The sequence below is a fragment of the Enhydra lutris genome, unplaced genomic scaffold (genome assembly GCF_002288905.1).
Source record: "Enhydra lutris kenyoni isolate GAN:26980312 unplaced genomic scaffold, ASM228890v2 scaffoldscaffold1, whole genome shotgun sequence".
In the NCBI taxonomy this organism is placed as follows: Eukaryota; Metazoa; Chordata; class Mammalia; order Carnivora; family Mustelidae; genus Enhydra; species Enhydra lutris.
In genome coordinates, this window is record NW_019154085.1 from 40,840,158 (window position 1) to 40,861,694 (window position 21,537).

Below are 21,537 nucleotides of genomic sequence, written 5' to 3' on the forward strand. Positions count from 1 at the left end.
TTTGCCTTTTGATATTGATAATTTAAATTTGAGATAGCTACTCCTATACAACCAATATGCTTAAAATGAGTGAACAAACGAATGAATAAATAAGTACAGAAGATGGCTGACATAGACCCTTTCATGAAAATTAGGAAATGGGACAAAATTCTCAGTATCCCTGCCCTCTGCTGGGGATGATCTGCCCAGAGCCAGCATCTTCTCTAAAAGAGCTGTTCTGAGTTCACCCCAGGACATATGTGGTCAAGGCCACAGTCTCCTCTATGGAGCATGACTAAGGGGATTGGGGCCTGGAAGCCTTTCCAGGCAAGAATGCATCAGAACTACACAACTAAGGCCCAACGATGGGCTCCTGGACCATGGGTTTTAGGATGTTGGGGCTTTCTGGGAAGCTGTCAGGGAAAATGGTTGTTAAATGTTCTCCTGACTCACCAAATATGGAGTTTTCTGCTAGAAATCAGCACTCAGAACAGTGAAGGTACTCAATAAATATTCATTAAATGAACGTATAAATGAATGGGTTCCTGCACTTTGCAGGGGTGAAACATCTACCAAAATGAATGATTTTTGTTTTAGAGCAGCTAACCACAAAAGCAATTCGTTCTTCCTATCAATATATGGATAACAGAACAGATCATCTATGATGGCAACTATGTTCATTTGTGATCAGGACTGCTGTGTACAGTAGCTCAGGCTGTGCACTGCTCCACTCCAGCCTACCTTTTACAGAGATGGCAGTGGGAATGGTGCTCTCTGGAAGTGGGCCCTGGAATAACATCCACAACTTCAAAAGGGGTACCTCATTCTGTATTCTCTGACCGGGGAGGCATGAATCCAAGTCATTCATTCATTTATTTTTTTTAACTGTCTTAGGCCTGGGGATATGACAGTGAACAAAGGTATCAGCCCAGCTTTTGAGCTAGTCATCATCTAAAAGACTAGACAAATAAGTTGTGGGGAAATTATAAATTAGGACCTATGATGGGGATATTATATGGTGCTATGAGAGCTCAAGAGAGGAGCTTCTAATACAGCCTAAAGCAGGAAGTGTGAGGGTGGGTGTGGTGGATTAGAAGAAGCTGAGACCTCAAGGATGAATAGAACTATCCAGGCAACATTGCAGAGAATGAAGGGGAGGGGCTGGAGTGCAGCAGGTACAAATCATTGAGATGTAATAACAGGTAATATGTGTATTGGGTAGCAATCATTGTTCTTGGCACTTAATAGGCATTAACTATATAGGTATTAACCTGGAATGAGTTAAGCATTATTATCCCCAATATAAAGATGAGTAAACTGAGGGAAAGCAAGACTAAGTAACTTGCCTTACAAATGATGGAGCTAGAGTCAAGCCTGGGTGTCTAGATGTAGAACCTGGGGATCTTTATTTTCCCTTAGGGTATTTAAATTATTTTCTTTTCTATACTCTGAAAGAATCTCAGAAGTTACAAGCCCAGTGGACCCTTGAACAACATGGGATTGAACCCATGTAGGTCTGCTTGTCTGTGGATATCTTTTATTACAATATAACAATGTGAATGTATTTTCTCTTCCTTATGATTTTCTTAGTAACATATTCTTTTTTCTAGCCTATTTGGTTGTAAGAATACAGTAGATAGTATGTATACAAAATATGTGATAATCAACTATGTTATTGATAAGACATCCAGCCAACGGTAGGCTATTTGTAGTTAATTTGGGGGGAGTCAAAAGTTAGATGCGAATTTTTGACTGCATGGGGGTTGGTGTCCTTAACTCCTGTCTTTTTCCAGGGCCAACAGTACAGTACAAAGAACTTTTTTTGTACTTTTGGACCATTGGAGAGTCTGTTGCTGACCTAATGTGTCATTGTCCTTAAATGCTTCTTAGTGTGTGTTTTCCACAACCAAAGACTAGTTCCTCTGTAACCAAAATATAAACACCCAAATCAGGAAGTCAGCTTGGATACATTAGTGGCAACTGATGTTCAGATTCCATTCAGATTTTGTCTGTTGTCCCAATAATGTCCTTTATGGCAAGAAGATCCAATCTAGAGTTAGTCATTGCATTTTGGTGTCTGCCCTCCTTGGGTTCCATCAGTCTGGAAGTCTTGGCTCAGTTTTTGTAACCCTGACACAAAGATTTCAGGCCAGTTATTTTGTAGAAAGTTTTCTTGATTTGGATTTCTCTGACGTTTTCTGTATTAGATTAGATTAGACTCAGGTTTTGCATTTTGGGCAACTTACCTTGTTTCGTTTGGCAGCTTCTGAATCTTACAAAAACAAAATCACATTGTCTGTATTCTTCTATGACCTTCTATGACCTGTCCCAGGTTCAGAGGGAGTTGGTCACATGCTTGTATGTGCTTGACCTGTCCTTGATTTTTCTCTTTGATGGTAGAAGGTGACTGAGGTGTGGGGAGAGGAAGGATTGATTTACCCAGCACCACATGCTGATATGAGGGTGACCCAGGACTCAAATTCTGCTCTGAGTTTCTCTGATCTTGCCTGTGTGGGGACCCTTTTGGGCCGCTGAAGGTTAGAGAGGTCGGGTCTTGAAACTCAGAGAAACAGCTTCCTGGGTCCTGACTCCCCCTCCCCCCGCTTCTGCATCTTCCCTAGAGCCAGCCGTTAAGGTGAAAAATTTTAAATTAAGAATTCAAAAGAATTAGAAGAAAGTCCACAACCAGTAAGATACAGGATCATGACTAACAAAAGAAACGGAATAATTAACATTTATGCATGAAGGATAGATTGAACCAATAAAATAATTTAAGAACCAAAATTAGGTTGCTGAAAAGTTGAGGTTATAATCAGTCAAGCAAACAAAAGGGCATATGAAGGATTATAGTGAAAATGAAATTGGAAGTAAAACAAGTTAAAGCTAACAAACCTGCAGAGGCTTAGGGATTTAAATAGTAATATAAAAACAAAATGAAGGGGAAAAAAAGGATTTGGCGTTGAAGCAGCTCCAGAAGCCTTGAATTTGAATAGTGGTAATAATTATAAAAGTACAATGTCAAAGGAAAACATTTAAAGGTGATTAAAATAGGGGGAAATTAGAAGGAAGATAAAAGGGCAAAGTAAGGAAGTTTAAAAATGAAAAAAAAATGATAGCTAAGATAAACCAGAATAACCAAAATAAAGCAAAATTAACCCAAATGGGCAATTTAAGGAGGAGCGGGTCTGCAGCTTAAAACACTAAAGATGTAATTATGAGTGGGTAAAACCCATGCTCCAAGCACAGCCCAAAGGCCATTATTATTATTGTTATTATTATTTTAAATATTAAAGGAATCAGCAAGTCCAAAAGGCTGCCCCCTTGACCCTTTAAGAACTGAGCTCCTTACTGGATCCTGAGCCTGTCCGTCACCTCTAGGCGGGGCAGAAGGAGAGAAGTCAGGGGCCACGCCCATATCTAGCTCCGCCCCCACTACTTGCCCAGCAGCTCACACCCACAAGGTCTTGTGGGGAGGTGGAGGAACACGCCCCTTCAACTGCCTAACAGAGGAAAAAAGTTTAGAACAGCTGAGAATAAGATATATCTGTCAGAAGTCTATGAAATTAGCTGCATAAACTGTGAAACATAAGCCACAGTTATATTTGTTCTGAGACAGGGTAAAAATAGAAACAATTTCAGAGATAGAAAATTCAAACCTCTTCAGTCGCCCCGTCCAAGTGGCCTGAGATCCTTCAAAGGCTCTCCTGTCCTTTGTTTATGCGCCGCAGACCGGGTGGGCCACCCCGGGGCCCCTGCCCAGGTTGGGGAAAGCCAGGGAGGAAATTAATTACGAAGCTCTATTTGCATTTTTTTTTTTTTTAGTGCTGAGGGCGCTGGGCCTCCTCTCTTACTGGGGGAGGTGGGAAAGTGGGTTATTTCCAAAAGGCAGCTGGGCAGGCAAACCCCTCTGTGCTGTGCAAGAGCCTTAGTCTGCACGTCCCTGGGCTCCTGCTGCACCCGTCTGCACAGATGTGTCTTCAAGCTCTGGGTAGAAACCTCTGCCCAGGACCTCTACATTCATTCGTTCGTTCATCAGTCTCATCAGTCCTCTGCAAATACGGAGTGCTTCTGGTGTGTCAGAGAAGTGCTAGGTACTCAGGAGGGAACAAAACTTGGCATCTCCTGGCTGCAAGGACCCTGCAGTTAATGCCCCCCAGGCCACCGTGACCAGCAGTGAGCGCTGATGATTCTGCCCCACCTTCTGGAAGACAGGACATTGGTAGAGGGCGGGGTGGGGCTGAAGGGTCTCTTTACTTCATTCAGCTCCTGCCTTTTTATTTTTAAAAAAAATAAGCTTTCAAAAAATGAACATAATAAAAATTAAACTTTTTATTATGGGAAATTTCAAACACATACTAAAGTAGACAGAAAGTAGAATGACCTCCCCCAAGTGGGGCTCCCTGCTCAGTGGGGGCATCTGCTTCTCCCTCTCCCTCTGCTCCTTCTCCTGTGCTCTCTCTTGGTCACTCTCTCTCTCAAATAAATAAAATCTTTAAAAAAGATCTAGAAAAACAAACAAACAAACCTCAATACCATTAACACACCTTTAAAAATTAACAGTAATTTCTTAGCATCGCCCAATATCTGATCTGTGTTCAAATTCTTATGATTGTTTTTGAAACTTTCCTTCGCAGAGTGTTTGTTTGAAACTGGATTCCAATGAGGTCTGTTGCAGCTGGTTAATACTCCTTTCTTGTTTTCTCCTTGCACTTTGTTGAGAAACTGGGTCATTTGTCCCATTTCCCTGTTTGGATTTTGCTGAATGTATGTGCACTGTGTTCTTGTACCCGTTTCTGTCTTTCCTGTGTTTCTCGTAGTTCGGCAGATCTAGAAGCTGGTTACAGTGAGGCTGCCTCTATTCAGTGCCTGTGTTGCCCCGAATGACTGACTAATGGCAATCCTCGAAAATAGTTTCTTTCAATAAAGGAAACCACCCCAAACCTGCAGTGACTCAAAATTTACATCTTGCACTTACAGATTTTGTAAGGACTCTGAGACTCTCCTAGTAACAACCCAAACTAGCATTTATGAACATCCGACAAACTGCCCCCAGGATTATGGTACGTGGGACTTATACATTTCCCTGGAAACAGGTATAGTTCCCAATATGGAAGTCGTTCCTTTCCCTACATCAGCATTCAGAGACTCACAGGGCCATGCCTGAGTCTTTGGGGTCAACGACAGGTTTCATGGCAATGACTATTCTGGAGAAGGATCCAGGATTGATAGTCACAATATATTTTTTTAAATTTTATTTATTTATTTAACAGACAGAGATCACAAGTAGGCAGAGAAGCAGGCAGAGAGCAGGGGGAGGGGGGGAAGCAGGCTCCCCGCTGAGCAGAGAGCCCGATGCGGGGCTTGATCCCAGGACCCTGAGATCATGACCTGAGCTGAAGGCAGAGGCTTAAACCACTGAGCCACCCAGGTGCCCCGATAGTCACAATATTTAATGGTCAGGAGGGTCTGGCTGAACCAGCTGGAGCAGAGTTGTTTAACCAGTGAGGCTACCCCTGTCTTCTCTCTGAGTGTCAGTCCTTGGGTGATTCTAATGTTTAATGCAGGTCGACAATCCATGGAATAATGAACTCCTGCAGTTCCCCCAGCACTGCCAGGAAAAGCAAAGGTCTTTTCAGCTGGATGTTCAGTGGACAAATATTTTACGCATCAGCCTGCTCAGTTCATGCAGAAAAATTGTCCATGAAATTTTATAATGTAGTTTAATTTTATGCAGAAATGTCCATTTATAAAAGCCCATGTTTGAGTTTTATTCTTTCATTCGTGTATATATACATAGTTACCAATTTGTTTTGTTTTTTTTTTAAAGAGTTTATTTATTTATTTGACCGAGAGAGAAAGAGAGAGAGCACAAGCAGGGGAGTGGCAGGCAGAGGGAGAGGGAGAAGCAGGCTCCCTGCTGAGCAAGGAGTCCTCTGCAGGACTCCATCCCAGGACCCTGGGATCATGACCTGAGCCCAAGGTAGATGCTTAACAGACTGAGCCACCCAGGTGCCCCTCAATTTGTTTTTTTATGATATGGAATGATTTCTGGGACTAGAACCCTGACTTACGACACTGCATCTATAGTAAAGACCCAATGTGCAACACCTTGACTTGAGACTCCAAAGGGACCCATCTGACAACGGACTGGGGTAGGAGGCTCCCTGTGCCTCCAGGCTCTGCCTCCTGTGAGCAGCTTAACAAGAACACTTTCCTTCTCTCAGCCAAGTTTACTCTAGGAACACCTTCATCTTGGGCAGCCTGGGGAGTGCTCATGGGGTATGGAATTGGAGCCCCTGGATTCATGGTCTAGTTGTCTCACTAGCTGTGCAACCTCAAGCAACCTAGTTACCAACTTTTGCCGAGTCTTAGTTTTCTTGTCTGTGAAATAGGGATAACCATAAGAGAATTTAAAGAGATAGAACACATTAAGGCCCTCAACAGTTATAGTTCCCTTTTTGTACCCCTCTGTATAGCACATCTGTCTGTAGTAATTGTACTTCCCTCTTGTCCAGCAGCACTGTGACACCCCTGTTGCTGGCGTATGGAAGAAGATTTTGCAGAACACCCTTGGGTGTGTTGTGGACAATTCTAGAATCTCTGGGGGTGGACACTGACTACTAAGAAGAAGATTACAAACTCCAAAGCAGCACCACTCAAGCTGCTTATAAACTGGAGGACTGGTTCCTGGGTCGTTCCGAGTTTTGGGGGGACCTCAGTCTTTTAATCTACTCCAGTCTCTACAGCTCCTGCTGCATTCTGCTGCTTCTTATCTTACACGTGTCCCCTTTGGCATTCTCTTGTGCAGGAGACCCAGACTCTACCATACTAGATATGTTTTTGAGTGCCTGGCTATCCTTCACATACATCTCACAGATAACCTGAAACATGGCTCCCACCAATGAAGTGGGGATGGCCCCATTAATCCTACCTTCTATTCTTTTAACCACTTGGCCCAGAGATAAACACCTAGCCAACCAGATTCTTTTCTTTAGAAATTCTTTCTCTCTTAGAGACCCAAAAGGAAGTATCCATTTGCTGTGGAAAACCAACCTGAAGGGTCATTCTATCTATGGCTGCCATTTTGGGTTATGTATAAGCTGAAAGGCAGTGAGAAGAAGCTGCTCTGAGGAGAGAGCAGGAGAATAGAACAGTCCATAGAGAGAAGTAGAGAGGAGTAGAGCCCACAGCCTTCAAGGAAATGAGAAAGTGGCTCTGGTTCCTGATGGTTTTTCCATCCCTGTCAAGCCGGGATGACAAGTCGTCTCTTTTATTTGAATTCTTTGGGACTTCAGCATCCTTATCAGCATCCTTATCCCTCTTTCACTTGAACAAGTTGAAGTAGGCTTCTGATCTTTGCAATCAAAGTGTTCTTGACCAGGAACTAAAACAAGGATATCTACTCACAGCACTTCTATTCAACCCTGTAATGGAAGTCTTTGCCAGTGCAATACGGCAAGAAAAAAAAAGTAGAAGGATGAAGATTGGGGAAAAAAGAACTAAAACTATCTTTACTCACAGATGGCAGGATTGTGTGCATAGAAAAAAAATCAAAGAAATATACAAGTAATTAGAACTAATAAGTGAATGTATCAAGGTCATAGGATACTAGGTGGCCATGCAAAAATTAATTGTGTTTTAAACATACTACCAATAAACAATTGAAAAGTGAACTTAAAAAGCACTGGAATTTAAAATAGGATAAAAAGCATGAGATACCTAGGGACAAATATAATTAAAATATATGTAAATCCTCTGTACTAAATACTACAGATCATTGCTAGGTTAATTTAAGGAATATCTAAATAAAAAGAAGGTTAGGACATGTTCATAGATTGAACAATTTATTTTTTTTAATGTCCAAGCTTCTTTTTTTTTTAATTTTTATTTATTTATTTGATAGAGAGAGCACACATATGGGGAGCAGCAGAGAGAGAGGGGGAAGCAGGCTCTCTGCTGAGCAGGGAGCCTGATGTGGGGCTCGATCCCTGGGATCATGACCTGAGTCAAAGGCAGATGCTTAATCAGCTGAGCCGCCCAGGTGCCCCTACATTGAGCAATTTAATGTGTTAATATTAAACTGTCAGTGATATCCAAATTTACCTATAGAGATGATGAAATCTTAACCCAAATCCTAGCAGACATTTTTTTGGAGTAGAAATTGATAAACTGATTCTAAAATTTATATGGAAATGCAAAGGACTTAAAATAGCCAAGACAATCTTTAAAAAGAACAAAGTAGGAGAGCTTGCATTACCAGATTTTAAGACTTAGCATAGAGCTACAGTATTTAAGTCAGTGTGATATTGGCATAAGGAAAGACACTTAGATCAATGAAACAGGATAAAAGTCCAGAAAAGACCCACATGTCTGTAGTCAGTGGATTGGGGGCGGGGGGAAGCACCAAGGCAATTCACTGGGGGAAGAGCAGGTCTTTTAATAAATGATGATAGAAAAAATGATAAATGATGATAGAGCAACTTGTATGTGTATAGACCCTAGACCTAAATGGGAAAGCTAAAAGTATAAAGTTCTTATAAGAAAAACATAGGAGGGGCACCTGGGTGGCTCAGTGGGTTAAGCCTCTGCCTTTGGCTCGGGTCATGATCTCAGGGTCCTGGGATCGAGCCCTACATCGGGCTCTCTGCTCAATGGTGAGGCTGCTTCCTCCTCTCTCTGCCTGCCTCTCTGCCTACTTGTGATGTCTCTCTCTCTCTCTCTCTGTCAAATAAATAAATAAAATCTTAAAAAGAAAACATAGGAGAATATCTTTAGGACTAGTCTTCATCAAAATAAACATTTCTGATCATTCAAAGACAGGAAGATTAAAAAAGAAGCCACACTGGTGGGAGATATTTGCAATAGATATATTTGATCATGGACTTTTAGTCAAGATATGTAAAGAACTCCTACAAGTTAAAAAAAATGTTAAAAATAGGGAAAAGACTTGAACAGGAACTTCACAAGAGAAGAAACATGAAGGGCCAATAAATGTATGAAAAGGTACTCAATGTCATTAGTCATCAAGAAAGTACAAATGAAAACCATAGGGAGAAACCACAGTATGTTAGAACAGAGGCAGTACAAAGATTGACATTTCCCAACATTGGCCAGGACCTGGAGTGACTGGCACTTTGATATCTTGCTGGTAGGGGTGTGGAATAATACAACTGTTGTGAGAAATTATTTGGCCCTTCCTAGATACTGTCAGGCATATACCTATCATAAGACTCAGCCCTTCCACTCCTGGGTACACACTTGGAGAAAGAATGGGACACACCCACAGAAAGACTGTCTAAGAACGCTTGTAGTGACTTTATTTATAATGGTTGAAAACTGGAAACAGTCCAAATATCCAACAGAAAGATAAACAAATTGTGGTACTTTTCCCAGCAATAAAAAGAGCAATCTGATATACATATATCAGAAATATTATGTTCAGAAAACTAAGTCAGATACCAGAGTGCACACTGTGGGGTTGATCCCACTTTACACATAGTTCAAGAACCAGCAACACTAAGCTAATGGTGACAGAAGCAGAGGATAATGACGTCTGAAAGGGTTTATACTGACTGAAAAAAAAGGGGTCTTAGGGGGCCTCTTGGGGCAATGGAAATGTTTTGTTTCTTGGTCTGGTTAATAGTGTTAAAAAGAAAACCATAGGCCCAAGATGGCATCACTTAGGGTAAAGCTCCAAGTCAGTAAACCAGTTCTCAACACCTCACCTAAGTACCATTTCAACAGCCCAGGAAAATAAACTATACCCAGTCAGTCAGGAATGTTTGGATCAGCACAGATGAGGTGATCTGTCACAGGGACCCTCTTGGTCCCCTAATGGAAGATGAGGTCCTCCACCAACTAAAATCCTTGTGTCCCCAAATAAGGTGACCTCCTCTGAAGTCAACATTTTTTTTTCCTGTTTATGATATTATGCTGCCTTGGAAAACCTCTTCCCTTTGGGTCTCCCTTCGGAGCTCCCCTCTACCTGCGGACGGGGTGCTACCCAATTCATGAATGGATGAATAAAACCAGTTAGATCTTTAAAATTATTCAGTTAAAATTTTTGTTATGTAACAATGCTCAGCTGGGTGTGTATAGAGATACAGATTTATTGCTGTGGACAGAATATGGCCCCCCCATTAACATATCGGAGCCCCAACCCCCGCATGATGGTATTTGCAGGTAGGACCTTCAGAAGAGAATGGGTTTAGTTAGATGAGGTTGTGAGGGTCGGGCCCGGGGGAGGAGGAAGAGATGGGCGCTTGCTTTCTCTCTCTGTCTGAGGATAACTGAGAAGGAGGCTATCAGCAAGCCAGGCAGGGAGCCCTCCCAGCACCCGACTGTGCTGACGTCCTGATCACCAATGTCCAGTTTCCAGAATGAGGAGAAAATAAAGGTCTGCTGCTTGAGCACCCAGACCATGGTATTTGTTATGGCTGCTGAGCTAATACATTTGTCCTGCCCAAAATGTGTATGTTTTGTTGTCATGTAAAATTTCCTCCAGTGAGTCCTTTTCAAATGACCTTGATGAAAACTGACTATAGGGACAATGACAAAAAAGAGGGAGAGGTTCTTTGGGGCCTGCGCGAGAGGGACACTCTACGTCGTTCTCAGCTGCTCCCAGTCTTTGTACCATGGAGGGTTCTTTACTTTCTTTTTCTGTCTCTGTTCTGTTCTGTTCCATTTGGATCATGGAGCCTGCTTTTCCACACACAAATCTAGCAGACAGAATTATTTTCCCTACTTAGAGCAAAAGAGGAATTTCCAACAGGAGGGGAGGGCTACGGGCCCTGGGAAAGTGACGATGGAAACTTAGCAAGAGACGCTAGGACTCAGCCGCGGCCCTCTGAATGAGGGACACAGCCCCCAAAGGTGGGGACACAGGATGGGGGCCAGAGCAGGGATTACATTTCTTTACACAAATAGAGGTCTGAGACTCCGAATGCCAAGGTGCTAATGATATGAAGCGTGAGCAGGGGAAGAGAGAGAATGGATGCTTCGCATGCATGGGACACACTAATGCTACCCCAGATGTGTCACATCAAACACCCTGATGTACCGTGGCTCCTGCGTTCCCCAGAGAAATTAATATTTTGGTTTTTACCTTTAAAAGCAATAGCTCGAAGCCCTGGGAGCCTGATGGGCCATTGGGAGGAGGTTTTTTTCTCTAGAAAACTTGTCTATAACAGGTGTGTTGCGACTTACCCCGCCATGGAAATCCAGTTCAGAAGACGTAATAAAAACAATGATCACAATGGGGATCCTGAGATTGACCTAAAGAAGTTTTCTAGAACCTCTGTCCTTGCTAGGCCATAAGACCAAAGTTAAGCCCAGGGCTGGCTGGCCTGGGGAGGGTGCAGACAGGAAGGGACTCCAGCCGTCCTCTCCTCTCCCCACCTGCACCTGCCTGTAGCTGACGCCAGCTGCCTGGGCTGTGCGTGGATCTCAGGATCTCAGGCAGACCACACACAGCACTCTTCTGGTGACTCTTAGTTACAAGCAGACAGTCTCTTTTGCTAAGTATTTAGAAAAGCACCCTGAACTTGCTGCAGAGTACCAGCACCCCTCTTCTCCCAGCGCAGGCCTACCACAGCTGGGAAGCCTCTACCTACCCCCTGCTCCATATCTCCTGCCCCCTGAGCTGTTTGGGCCCCAGAGTGGGGCACCTGTGGGGTTCTCTGACCAGAGTTCTGTGGAATGTGCAAAGCTCTCAAGCCACTTTATGACTCCCCAAGTTTCTCAGCCACTTTCTGCCAAGGTCCCCCTGCCCCTAGCAGGAAGCCATCTTGGGTGGTTCATAGCCGGTTCCCTTCCTTGAGGTCCACACTGGGTTCCAAGAGGACATGTGCCTCTGCCTTGCCTTTGGTGTGGTTGCCCCTCACCCCCGGCTCCACCCTTACCCCTCCCCTCCCATGAAGCTGTCACCCAGCTCATATCTAGATGTTTCCAGGAGCAAGCCAGGTTCTGGTCTGTTTGTCCCCCAGATTTCAGAGATTTCCAAGTGGATCTCTTGACCCCCCCGAAGATGGGGGATATGACGTTAATTTCAGATGTCAACTTGGTTGGGCCATGATGCCTTGACATGTGGTCAAATTATTCTGGCTGTTTCTGTGAAGATGTTTTTTGAGACGATTTAATTGAAGGACTTTGAATACACTTTATCCTGTGGGTGGGCTTCATCCAAACAGTTGAAGGTCTTGCTAGAGCCAAGTGTAAGCTCACTAAGTAGAACAGAATTATGCAGCAATTCCCTGGGTGTCCAGCCACAAGCCCATCCAGAGGATTCTACACTCACCAAGCCGCCACAGTTGTGAACCGGTTCCTTACAATGAGCTCCCCACACCTATTCCATGTCCTGCTGGTTTTGCCTTTCTGGGGAACCCCCCTGGGAAAGAGTGGGCAGCTCACAGTTGGCCAGTCTCCATCCCCTTACCCTCTTTTTTATATGGAAACATTTGTACTGGTTGGGAAATGACCACTGTCCTGAGTCCTTTCCCTTTCCCTGTTCCCAGGGCCCTTCCTCTGCCTCTCTGGGACCCTTAGTAGAATGTTGGGTCCTGCTTGTCAAATATTTGTCCTGTCACTCCTGCTGATCCCTGGACGTGAGGGGTGAGCTAAGGCTGACCTCTCACCCACTGTCTCTTGGAGCTCCGAGTGTAGGTGGGCAGATTTTTACAGTGGTGATTTTTGGCTCTTGAGCCAGAACAGAGGCGACAGGAAGCAGCTGACTTTAATATATAATTCCATGTAAGTGAACAAGGGCCTTGTTTATTTGTATATATAAATTCATTTTATTATTATTAAATTATATTACATATTTAAATTATTAAATTCTATGTGTAAGTATAGCACATGTATAAAAATTATATATATAAATATATAAAATCAATGGCCGATGGTCAAAGTAGTGTCAGGAAGTAACAGGCTGCCTGTCACCTGGGTCTGGGATGAGATGCCTAGCCCGTACTTTCCCCGTACAAATACAGGAATGCTATTTCCCTGCAACCATCCAGGGATTTGTAGAAAGTATGAAGTTTCTAGGAACTTAAGGAAATAGGGAGAGACAGGTGTCCGGATTTTGCCACAGCGAGACTTCCTCATAGTGTGGCTTACAAACCAGCAAAAAATTGAAACTCCCCTGGGTCAGAGATTGCTGTTGCCTCTCCGTATCCATTCTCCTTTATTTCTTAGTATGGCACCCACTCACCAGGGGGTGGAAACAGACCTGGTTTGAAGGAGACCTACATTTCCTAGCTTCTCTTGCAAGTATAGGTGGCCACGTGACTCAGTTAATTTGGGCCAATGAGATATAAGCCCCAGTTATTGAGTGGGCTTTGGGAAGCTCCTTAAAAGGAGAGCAGAATAGACTGGTATGTGCCCCCACTACCCTCTGCTTTCCTCCTTCCCACTACCTGAACCGTGGCCATGGTGGCTGGAGCTTTGGCAATCACCTTGACAGCTGGGTAGGAGGAGACTGGGTTCCTGGAGGTACGAAGGAGCTACTGTCGCAACCCCCCAAGCTTTTTTCACTCAAGACCCAAATAGATCTCGGTCTTGTTAAGCTGTGTCATTTGGGTTTTTTTGTTACAAGCAGCTAAATTTAGTCCTACTGATATAATACCCAAATGTCCAACAACAGTAGCATGATTAATGAATTATAATTCAATCATACTACATAGTTATTTTATAGCCATTGAACGATTGTGTAGAAAAATATTTGGTAACATACAGAAGTGTTTGTGTGACATACTATTAAGTCTGAAGACAGGATATATAGTACGATCCCATTTTATGAAGAGAAAATGGGCATAAACCATACAGGAAAAAAAAACTTTCCAACTGTTACATTAAAACCTTTCTGGTGGTGGTGCAATATAGAGATTTTCCTTTTCTACTTCTTGAAATCTGTAATATCTACAATTTCCTAGTTTTGGATGAAAGAGTAGCAATGGGTTGTTATTATTATTTTTTTTTAGAAAGGAGATGGTGGAGTTTTGCTTTTTTTTTTTTAACATGGGCAACAAAAAGTGACTTTTTTTAAAGAACCATGAGACATGCTTTCAGCCCTGTCAAAACTTTGCTGCAGGGATCCCTGCCACTTCTGGTGGTGAACCGCCCCTCCTGCCCGTTTGCTTTCTCTTACCTTGTTCTCTTGGCTCCTGGGTGTGGCTGTATTGGGATTTTCCACCGAGACCTTCTGCTCTGGGGGGAATTCAAGGTCAGGGGCTCATTTACAGACTGTCCATTTTCCAGTGAACCTGTGACATTTAAGAAAGGCAGAGAGTTAGAAAATGTGCATCTCCCCCCTTTCAGGCAGTTCTCTTGGTGACAGGGACAGCAGCAAGTTCCCCCAGGGGGGAAGGGAGAGGAATGAAGAGGGGTGCTTTTCCTGTCATGCTCCCTCGAGGGGAATTTGCCACGGCTTGCATGAATTTGGTGACCTGGGATGCCATCTCTACAAAAATTATGATTACCACGTAAGAAACTTCACTTGCTTACACACACACACACACACACACACAGTGGGAAAAGAATATTAGAAATGAGATTGCAACTTAGATAAAAAAAAAACTGGCCAATGTCTTAGAGGCCAATAAAAGCAGAACTACCAGTGTTATTGTTCCTACTGGACTAAAATCATTCGCAATTTATCGAAATTTTAACATCTAACTTGACAATGTCCGAGTCCTAAACGCTGTTAAATAATAAGCCAAACTCCCTCCCCTGGGACGTCAATCCGCGTTGTAGTGTGACCTTGAAAAGGCAGTCCTTTAGCAGAGAGAAGTCAGAGCATAAATCTCCTTTTGTCTGGGAGCAGGGCCAAGGAAGCCCGACGCCAGCTGATCCTGTTTTGTCTGCCGCTTCAGGGACAGAGCTGGGGGAGAGTTTTCTCCTTGGACTCTGGAGCAGGAAGCTTGGGGCTGTCGAGGGAGTTACCTCCAGGGAAGTGAAACAGGGAGTCACTTTAAAAATAAAACTCTGAGTCTGATGAAAGTATTTATGGTTTGGACATCAATGGCATCTTTGAGGATGGCAAGAAGTGAAGTGACCCTTGTTCTAGTCTACACTGGCGTTGGCATTCTTGGCTTGGCTTGGGAAGCCACGCACTTTTTCCCCTTTGACTCAGTTTCCCTCTCCAGGCTCATCTCCAACTAGTCCCACACCTGCCTTTGCTCAGGCTCAAAAAGACCCCAACCCCTGACCCCTGGGCAGCTGTATCTCCTTTTCCTTCTGCTTGCAATGCTCAACCCTGAGAGATTCGATAGGGCCCTGCTAGCCACGTGCGGCTTAGTCCGCCCTTGAAATGTGGCTGATAGGACTCAGGAAGTGAATTCTTCATTTCTTTTCAACTTACATTAATTTAAATTTAAATGTAAAAACCAATACTCAGTTTAGTTACCGGAAGACTCTTAAGGCTACATGGAACAGTCTGGGCATGCAAATCTGCTTTTCTGACTGCACATTTTATGAATCCTAAATCCAGATCAAATATTTCCAACAAAAATATTCCACAGCTTTCAAAGACATCCTGCAAAAAAAATTGCAAAATGGCTCATGATGAACTTTTTATATCAATTATTGACTATATGATGGTACAATGATATTTTGGAGGCTTTGTGTTCAATAACACATGTTGTTAGAGTGAATTTTACCTATTTCTTTTTACTTTTGTTAATGTGGCCGCTGGGAAATTTGAAACAACATATGTGGTTTGCATTATATTTCTGTTAGAAAGAGCCTCCCTAACTCCCTTCTCCATCTGCACGGGCTTTGGACTAGAAGGATCTGAACTCCAGGCCACTCACTAGCTGTGTGATTTAGGGTAAGTGACTCAATCTCTTTGTTTCGGTTGTTGTTTTTAATCTGTAAAATGGGTATAGTAAGAACACCCATAACACTGAATACCTCCAAGTGCTCAGCCAGGTTAGCTCCTGTTCTCTCTCTGGCCATGTCCCCCTTAAGATGCCACTAGAGTTTCATCTCCTTTGGGGAATCTTTCCCAACCACACCTGAAGGGTCTTGTTCTTCGCCTTTATCTTTCCTGTAAACTTCGAGGCATTGCTGGCCATTGATGACATCATTACAATATTGCTGGGTCCCTCAAGGGCAGAGACTCTAACTTTCTTTGTGTAGGATTGTGTTTCTCACTTTTCATTTCATAAGATTTTCAAACATACCCAAAAGTTGAGAGGGTCATATGACAGACATTCCCCCAGCTTCCACAAGTATAGCATTTCCATTGTATTTCTCTTGCTCTTAATTTAGTCCTTGATGCGTAATTTTGGTAGTGTTTGTAGATAGCAAACACCCACAGATTGCCACCTCTCCCATCAAGCAGGGGGAGTCTTGACCTCTGGGAGCCCTGCTGCGATGGGAACAAGTCCGAGCCAGCCTGCTGGAGGTTGAGCAGAGACTAACCCACCTTGATCAACCAGCTCACTAGCCCCCAGCGAGCGCAGCGAGACTTCCTTGACCTTCTAAGCCCACATGAGCCACCAGAGGACTGCAGAGGTGAGACAAAGCAGTCCAGACAGAAAAACCACCCGATCAACCCCCAGAATCACAAGAAATAATAAATATTATAGTTTTATCTTTATATATTGAGGGTGATTTCCTATGTGGCAAAAGGCTCCCCGATACAGAGTTCAGTGAATGTCTTGAATGAGTTCATGGGTTCATGCCGCATCCAGCAAATGGAGGATTACAGACCGTCTTGTGGCAGGTGCCATACCCCAGGGGCTAAGAAACTAGCACCTAGTCCACACCCCCAGCGTGCTGCCCACTCAGGCATGTGGGCAAGTCACAGAGAAAGGAATTTGCAGCTCTGACAGCCCCCCACCAATTGTAAAAGTTTCTGAACCATATTCTGCTCAAGGAATATACTTTAAGCAGATAAGATGTGCTAGGGACTAACTGAAAAGATTAAGGGACCCAGCTACAAAGCTCTTATTGCCAAGGTATTTATCTCAGATACTTCCAGTGCAGCAAAAACTCTCCCCATCCTAGCAACCATGAGAGAGAACAAAGATAGGACCTCGGCACTCCGGAAACTCATGTTCCCAGATATCCCCAAATGTGGACAGCTCCAAGCCTCCCTGCTAGAAGGCATGGACATCTGGGGGTGTTTTGTTGAGTCCTGGAACAAGATGTTTCTTTTAAATAGAAGCCAGTCTTACTGTACAATTTGGGTCGACACTTTCTCCTGAAGGGCCCACGTTGTCATATTGCGGGAATTGAATCCTTTAGATAACAGCTTCAAAGTGTTTCTTTTACTAGACCTGTCCTTGATAGTCTTCAAGGCCTTTTACTCTTCTTTTTTTTTTTTTAATTTTATTTATTTATTTGACAGACAGAGATCACAAGTAGGCAGAGAGGCAGGTATAGAGGCAGGCAGAGAAGCAGGCTTCCTGAGAAGAGAGCCAGATGTGGGGCTCGATCCCAGGACCCTGAGACCATGACCTGAGTTGAAGGCAGGGGCTTAACCCACTGAGCTACCCAAGCGCCCCAACCTTTTACTCTTCTTTTATTTAGTTGGGGCCCTTCAGTCCTGATGACTCCACCTGGCTAGCAGGGGACAGCGGTGCCAGCTGTCCCTGGTACTCACCTGCCTGCTGGGGGGTATTTTGTTCTGGAGCGTCTCTGGCTTGGCCTTTGCTTTTGCGTTTCACAGTGCGGTTGAAGACGGAGTTTCTCTGAATTGGGATGTAGTGGCCAGGTTCTCTGTCTCGAGTCCCTTGGTTGGCGTGGCATGTTTTCTCATCTTCTGAGAGTAACTCAGGTCTCCCTTTGTCCCACGCATTGTCAGTCTCCTGGGAACCACTCACCAATTCCTTCCAGGGCTTTTCCAAACCTTCAGATCCCCTGGTCTCCATGGAAATCGGTCCAGGTGTTTCTCAGCAGAGCGGCTGGAGATGGGTAACCTCTCCAGCTTCACCAGCCTGAGTGATTTGGAATAGAAAGAGAACAATTTTCTGTTAGGGTCATCAGGCTAAATGTGCCATTCAGAGTCTGGTCTTCAAATCCCAATGAGATCTGATGATATTTGGAAGAGTCTGCACATCTGGGTGACCGCGTCTTTCTCAATGGAAATTACAGTTTAACCACTGCAATTTGGATGCATTCATGTATCATTTTATAATTGAAGTTTGTTTATTCTATTCATAGGACACACTTTTGGGGAAAATGCTTAAAGTGGCTTGTATAACTAGCTTTCAAGTAAACATCTTCTGAGTCATTCAAGAGAAGGAGTAGCAAAAACAGTGAGGAGAATGCCGGGAAACCAAAGTAAAGAAAGGGATGATGTACAGACATACCCAAAAGTAAAGTCTTGGGGAGACTCAAAGGCGCTAGCAGTGAGAGACGGTCATACAACAGTAAATTCAGAAGTGGGAAGACTTGAATCCTCTGGGGATATACCTCTCACCACCTAGTGGTGGCTGGGTTGAGTTGGTAGATTTGTGGCCTCTCTGATAGGGTGATTTTTTACAGAAGCTGTGGGAATGAGCCCTCCCCCACCCCACCAGCTGGGGTAACAGAATGGTTGCCTCGCTCTGGGGTGACCATAGTGGATAGCATTGGAACCCAGGCACTCTTCACAGGAAAAGGGGTGTAATCGAATTATACCAGCACTGTCCAGGCAAACCCCATTTCCTTCCCAACAAGAGCCTTCCAGTGTAGGGGCTCTTGGAGTGGTGAGGGACAGGACGGACCCTTGAGTAGAGCGTAAGCTGGGTGGGATGGCGTGCTAGACTGGAGAGCCATGCTAGGCTCTCTGTGGCTTCCCATCCATCTGAGGGTTCAGAACCTGGGCTCCCATGGACTCTATGTAAGGGGTACATACATTGTATGCAGAGGTTGTATCTATGTGAATATATCTTTCTTGATTACAGCTACAGAACTTCCATTATGTTTTCAAAGAGTTTAGAGACTTAGGGAAGATTTTCTTATCTGGTTTTGTTTTCTTCTGTTAAAAAAAATGTGAGGGATGGTGCTGGACTTGAGGCACCCCTCCCCCTTTCCCACTGCACCCCTCTGCTTACAGCAGGTGCCCTAGCGACCCCAGGTGCTGCCCTCAGGTTCTCATGAGTGAGTTCCCAACCCCCTCTTCTTCCCCTCACCCCCGTCCAAAAATATTTCAGGACAGTTGGGCAGGTGACCTTAGAACATTCAGGAAGGGTGGCTTCCCTTGCTCCAGGCAGAGTTATCTTTGTTTACCTAAGGCAGGAATTTGGACTTTCTGGTCAGGGAGATTTGAGGACTGAGGACTGCTCTGGTTCCTGGAACTAGCTACCTAATGACACAGAAACAGAAAGTTTGTCCTGGGGTGTTGCCTCCTTTCCTACCTGCCTGCAGGTCTGGTGGTAGTCCACTGATGACCCTGCCTATAAATAATCAGCCAAGCAGAAACAAGTGTTAAAGTATTGGAGGTTAGGGAGCAATAAGACAAGGGCCTGCCCTGGGGCAGCTAGGCCCAGCTTGTGAGGAACTGAGGAGCTCCTTCAGCACCATGGCCAGCTCTGGGACCCCAGCAAGCCCTGGTAGTCCCAGCATCCATGTCCTGGTCCATAAATGCTGGGGTGTGCCCTGTGGGATCTACTGGAGAGGCCCTGTCCTCCTGGCTAATGCTTTGCTTCAGAGAGTAAAGCTGTGATTTCAGGAGGCCAGGGAAGACCACATAGAGGCCAAGAGGTCACATTTGGTGGGAATCCCTCACAGGACTACCTGGCAGGGCAAAGTTTATTATAAACGTGGCAAGAAATGCACAGCTTGCAGGCAGGAGGGACCGTTTCCATTCATACCAAATTGAACTCCAGTCAGCAAGGGGATGAGAACCAGAGAAAGAATGAGAGGTTTCTATCCCGGCCAGATGGAGAGGGGACCCTCTGCCCTGCACTCTGGTTGGGAACGGGGAGGGAAGACCCAGGAGGGCCAAGGTCAAGGTCATCATAAATCTGCTCTCTGGGGCCTGGGGCATGGAGGGGGTGGATTAAGACCATAGGCAAGGATAGATTTCAGCTTTGGGGTTCAGAGCTGGCCGAAGGCAGAGCAACTGCTCTGGGAGGCAGTGAATTCCCTGTCACTGACAGCAGACAGAGTCTTGATTTTAAGAACCAGTGACTACCTACCTACCAACATCCCCTTCTCTCCTGTTTCACTTGCCTTTGTGCCTTCGAAGGGTATATCTTTGATCTGGGGGCAGAGGGCAGGTGGGCAGAGGTCCCGTGGGTGCAGGGTGGGGCAGGGAAGTCAGGAGTTAATTGTGTGTTGGGACCAGTCTGCGGAGGTCTGTGAACTGGTTCAGAGAGTCCCAGCCACATCCTTGATGACGGTGAGTGAGGAGGTGGCAGGATCCCAGAAGCTCTGGGAGGGCCACTGGGCTGGGGCCCCCAAGACCAGAGGGCAGGTATCACCCAGGTATGGCAGGTAGGGGCTCGGGCAGGGAAGATGTGCAAGCAGAATGACAGGATCAGCGACACACGGTGGTTTGGGGCTGAGCGGGAAGGGGCCGTCCCCGCCACAGGCCAGGGTGACAGTCAGGCCATTGCCTGTCATTGCTTGTCAGGTAGTCTGCTCCGGGTTGGAACAGGCTGACTTGAGGACGTACACTTGAAGCACCTCCCAGGAGGAGCATGTGCTCCTTTGACTGAAGCTGACTCTTAGGAACAAGGCATCGCCCTGCTCTGACCAAGGGCATCTTGAAGACCTCCATATTGTGGCCCTGAACACAGACTGGGTTTTGGCATTAAAGGTGATTATTATTATCATCACCATGGATTATTTTAGGTTGCTTTTTTAAAAATTGAGGTACAGTTTACATATAGTGCAATTTGCTCTTGTTGCCGTGTGGTTCTGAGTTTTGGCGAACGCAGTTTGACGTAACCACCACCCTAATCAACATACAGGCCACTCCAGCACCCCAAAAGTTCCCTGTGTCCCGCTGTCGTCAGCCCCTCCCGCACCATCTGCTGACTATCACTCTGTACATGTTCCTTGTTTGCCTTTTCTGGGCCGTCCTACAGATGGGATGACACAACATCTGGTTCCCTTTCGTTGGCGGGATCCACTTGACATTCAGCCCGGTTGGGTGAGTGCTGATCGCCAGCGTTGACTGCGCATTGTTGTGAGATCATGGAAGCCTGCGTGATGTATGGTGAAGGGCATTCGGCTGGGAGGCAGGGGACTTGGGTTTGAATATCCACTTTCTGCTACCTGTAATCACCTACTCACGATGGGCGAGTATGGGCCTCAGTGTCTCATGCAGAAAACATGGCGGTAGGTGGGTGTTCATGGGGTGCTTAGCTAGCTCTCAAAATCTGAGATCTAGGGCCGTGGGAAGAGACCCTCAGAGGGAACCTCATGGTCTGATGAGAGCCCCGAGGTTGCTCTCAAACCATCCCTATCATTTTCTTTACACGAAGATTCTCTGAAACCCTGAGAAAATGCATTCCAACTTTAAGACAGCACGCACACACACACAATTTGTGAAACTCTCAGAACAACAATTCTAATTCCACCTCAATTATTGCCTATTTCAGGCAACTGTGCTCTACATCTGAA

General features: G+C 44.9%; 1 protein-coding gene across 1 annotated transcript in view; it reads right to left on the reverse strand.

The window, feature by feature from the left end:
- Window positions 1-21,537, reverse strand: part of LOC111144003 (neuronal guanine nucleotide exchange factor) — a 117,670-nt gene that overhangs the window by 70,409 nt on the left and 25,724 nt on the right. Inside the window, exons 2-3 of the mRNA XM_022498064.1 lie at window positions 17,585-17,918; window positions 14,123-14,237 (exon numbers count right to left, since the gene is read on the reverse strand). Of these exons, the coding sequence (XP_022353772.1) occupies window positions 14,123-14,237; window positions 17,585-17,852 (383 nt within the window). The 5' untranslated portion in view covers window positions 17,853-17,918. The remainder of the gene's footprint in view (window positions 1-14,122; window positions 14,238-17,584; window positions 17,919-21,537) is intronic.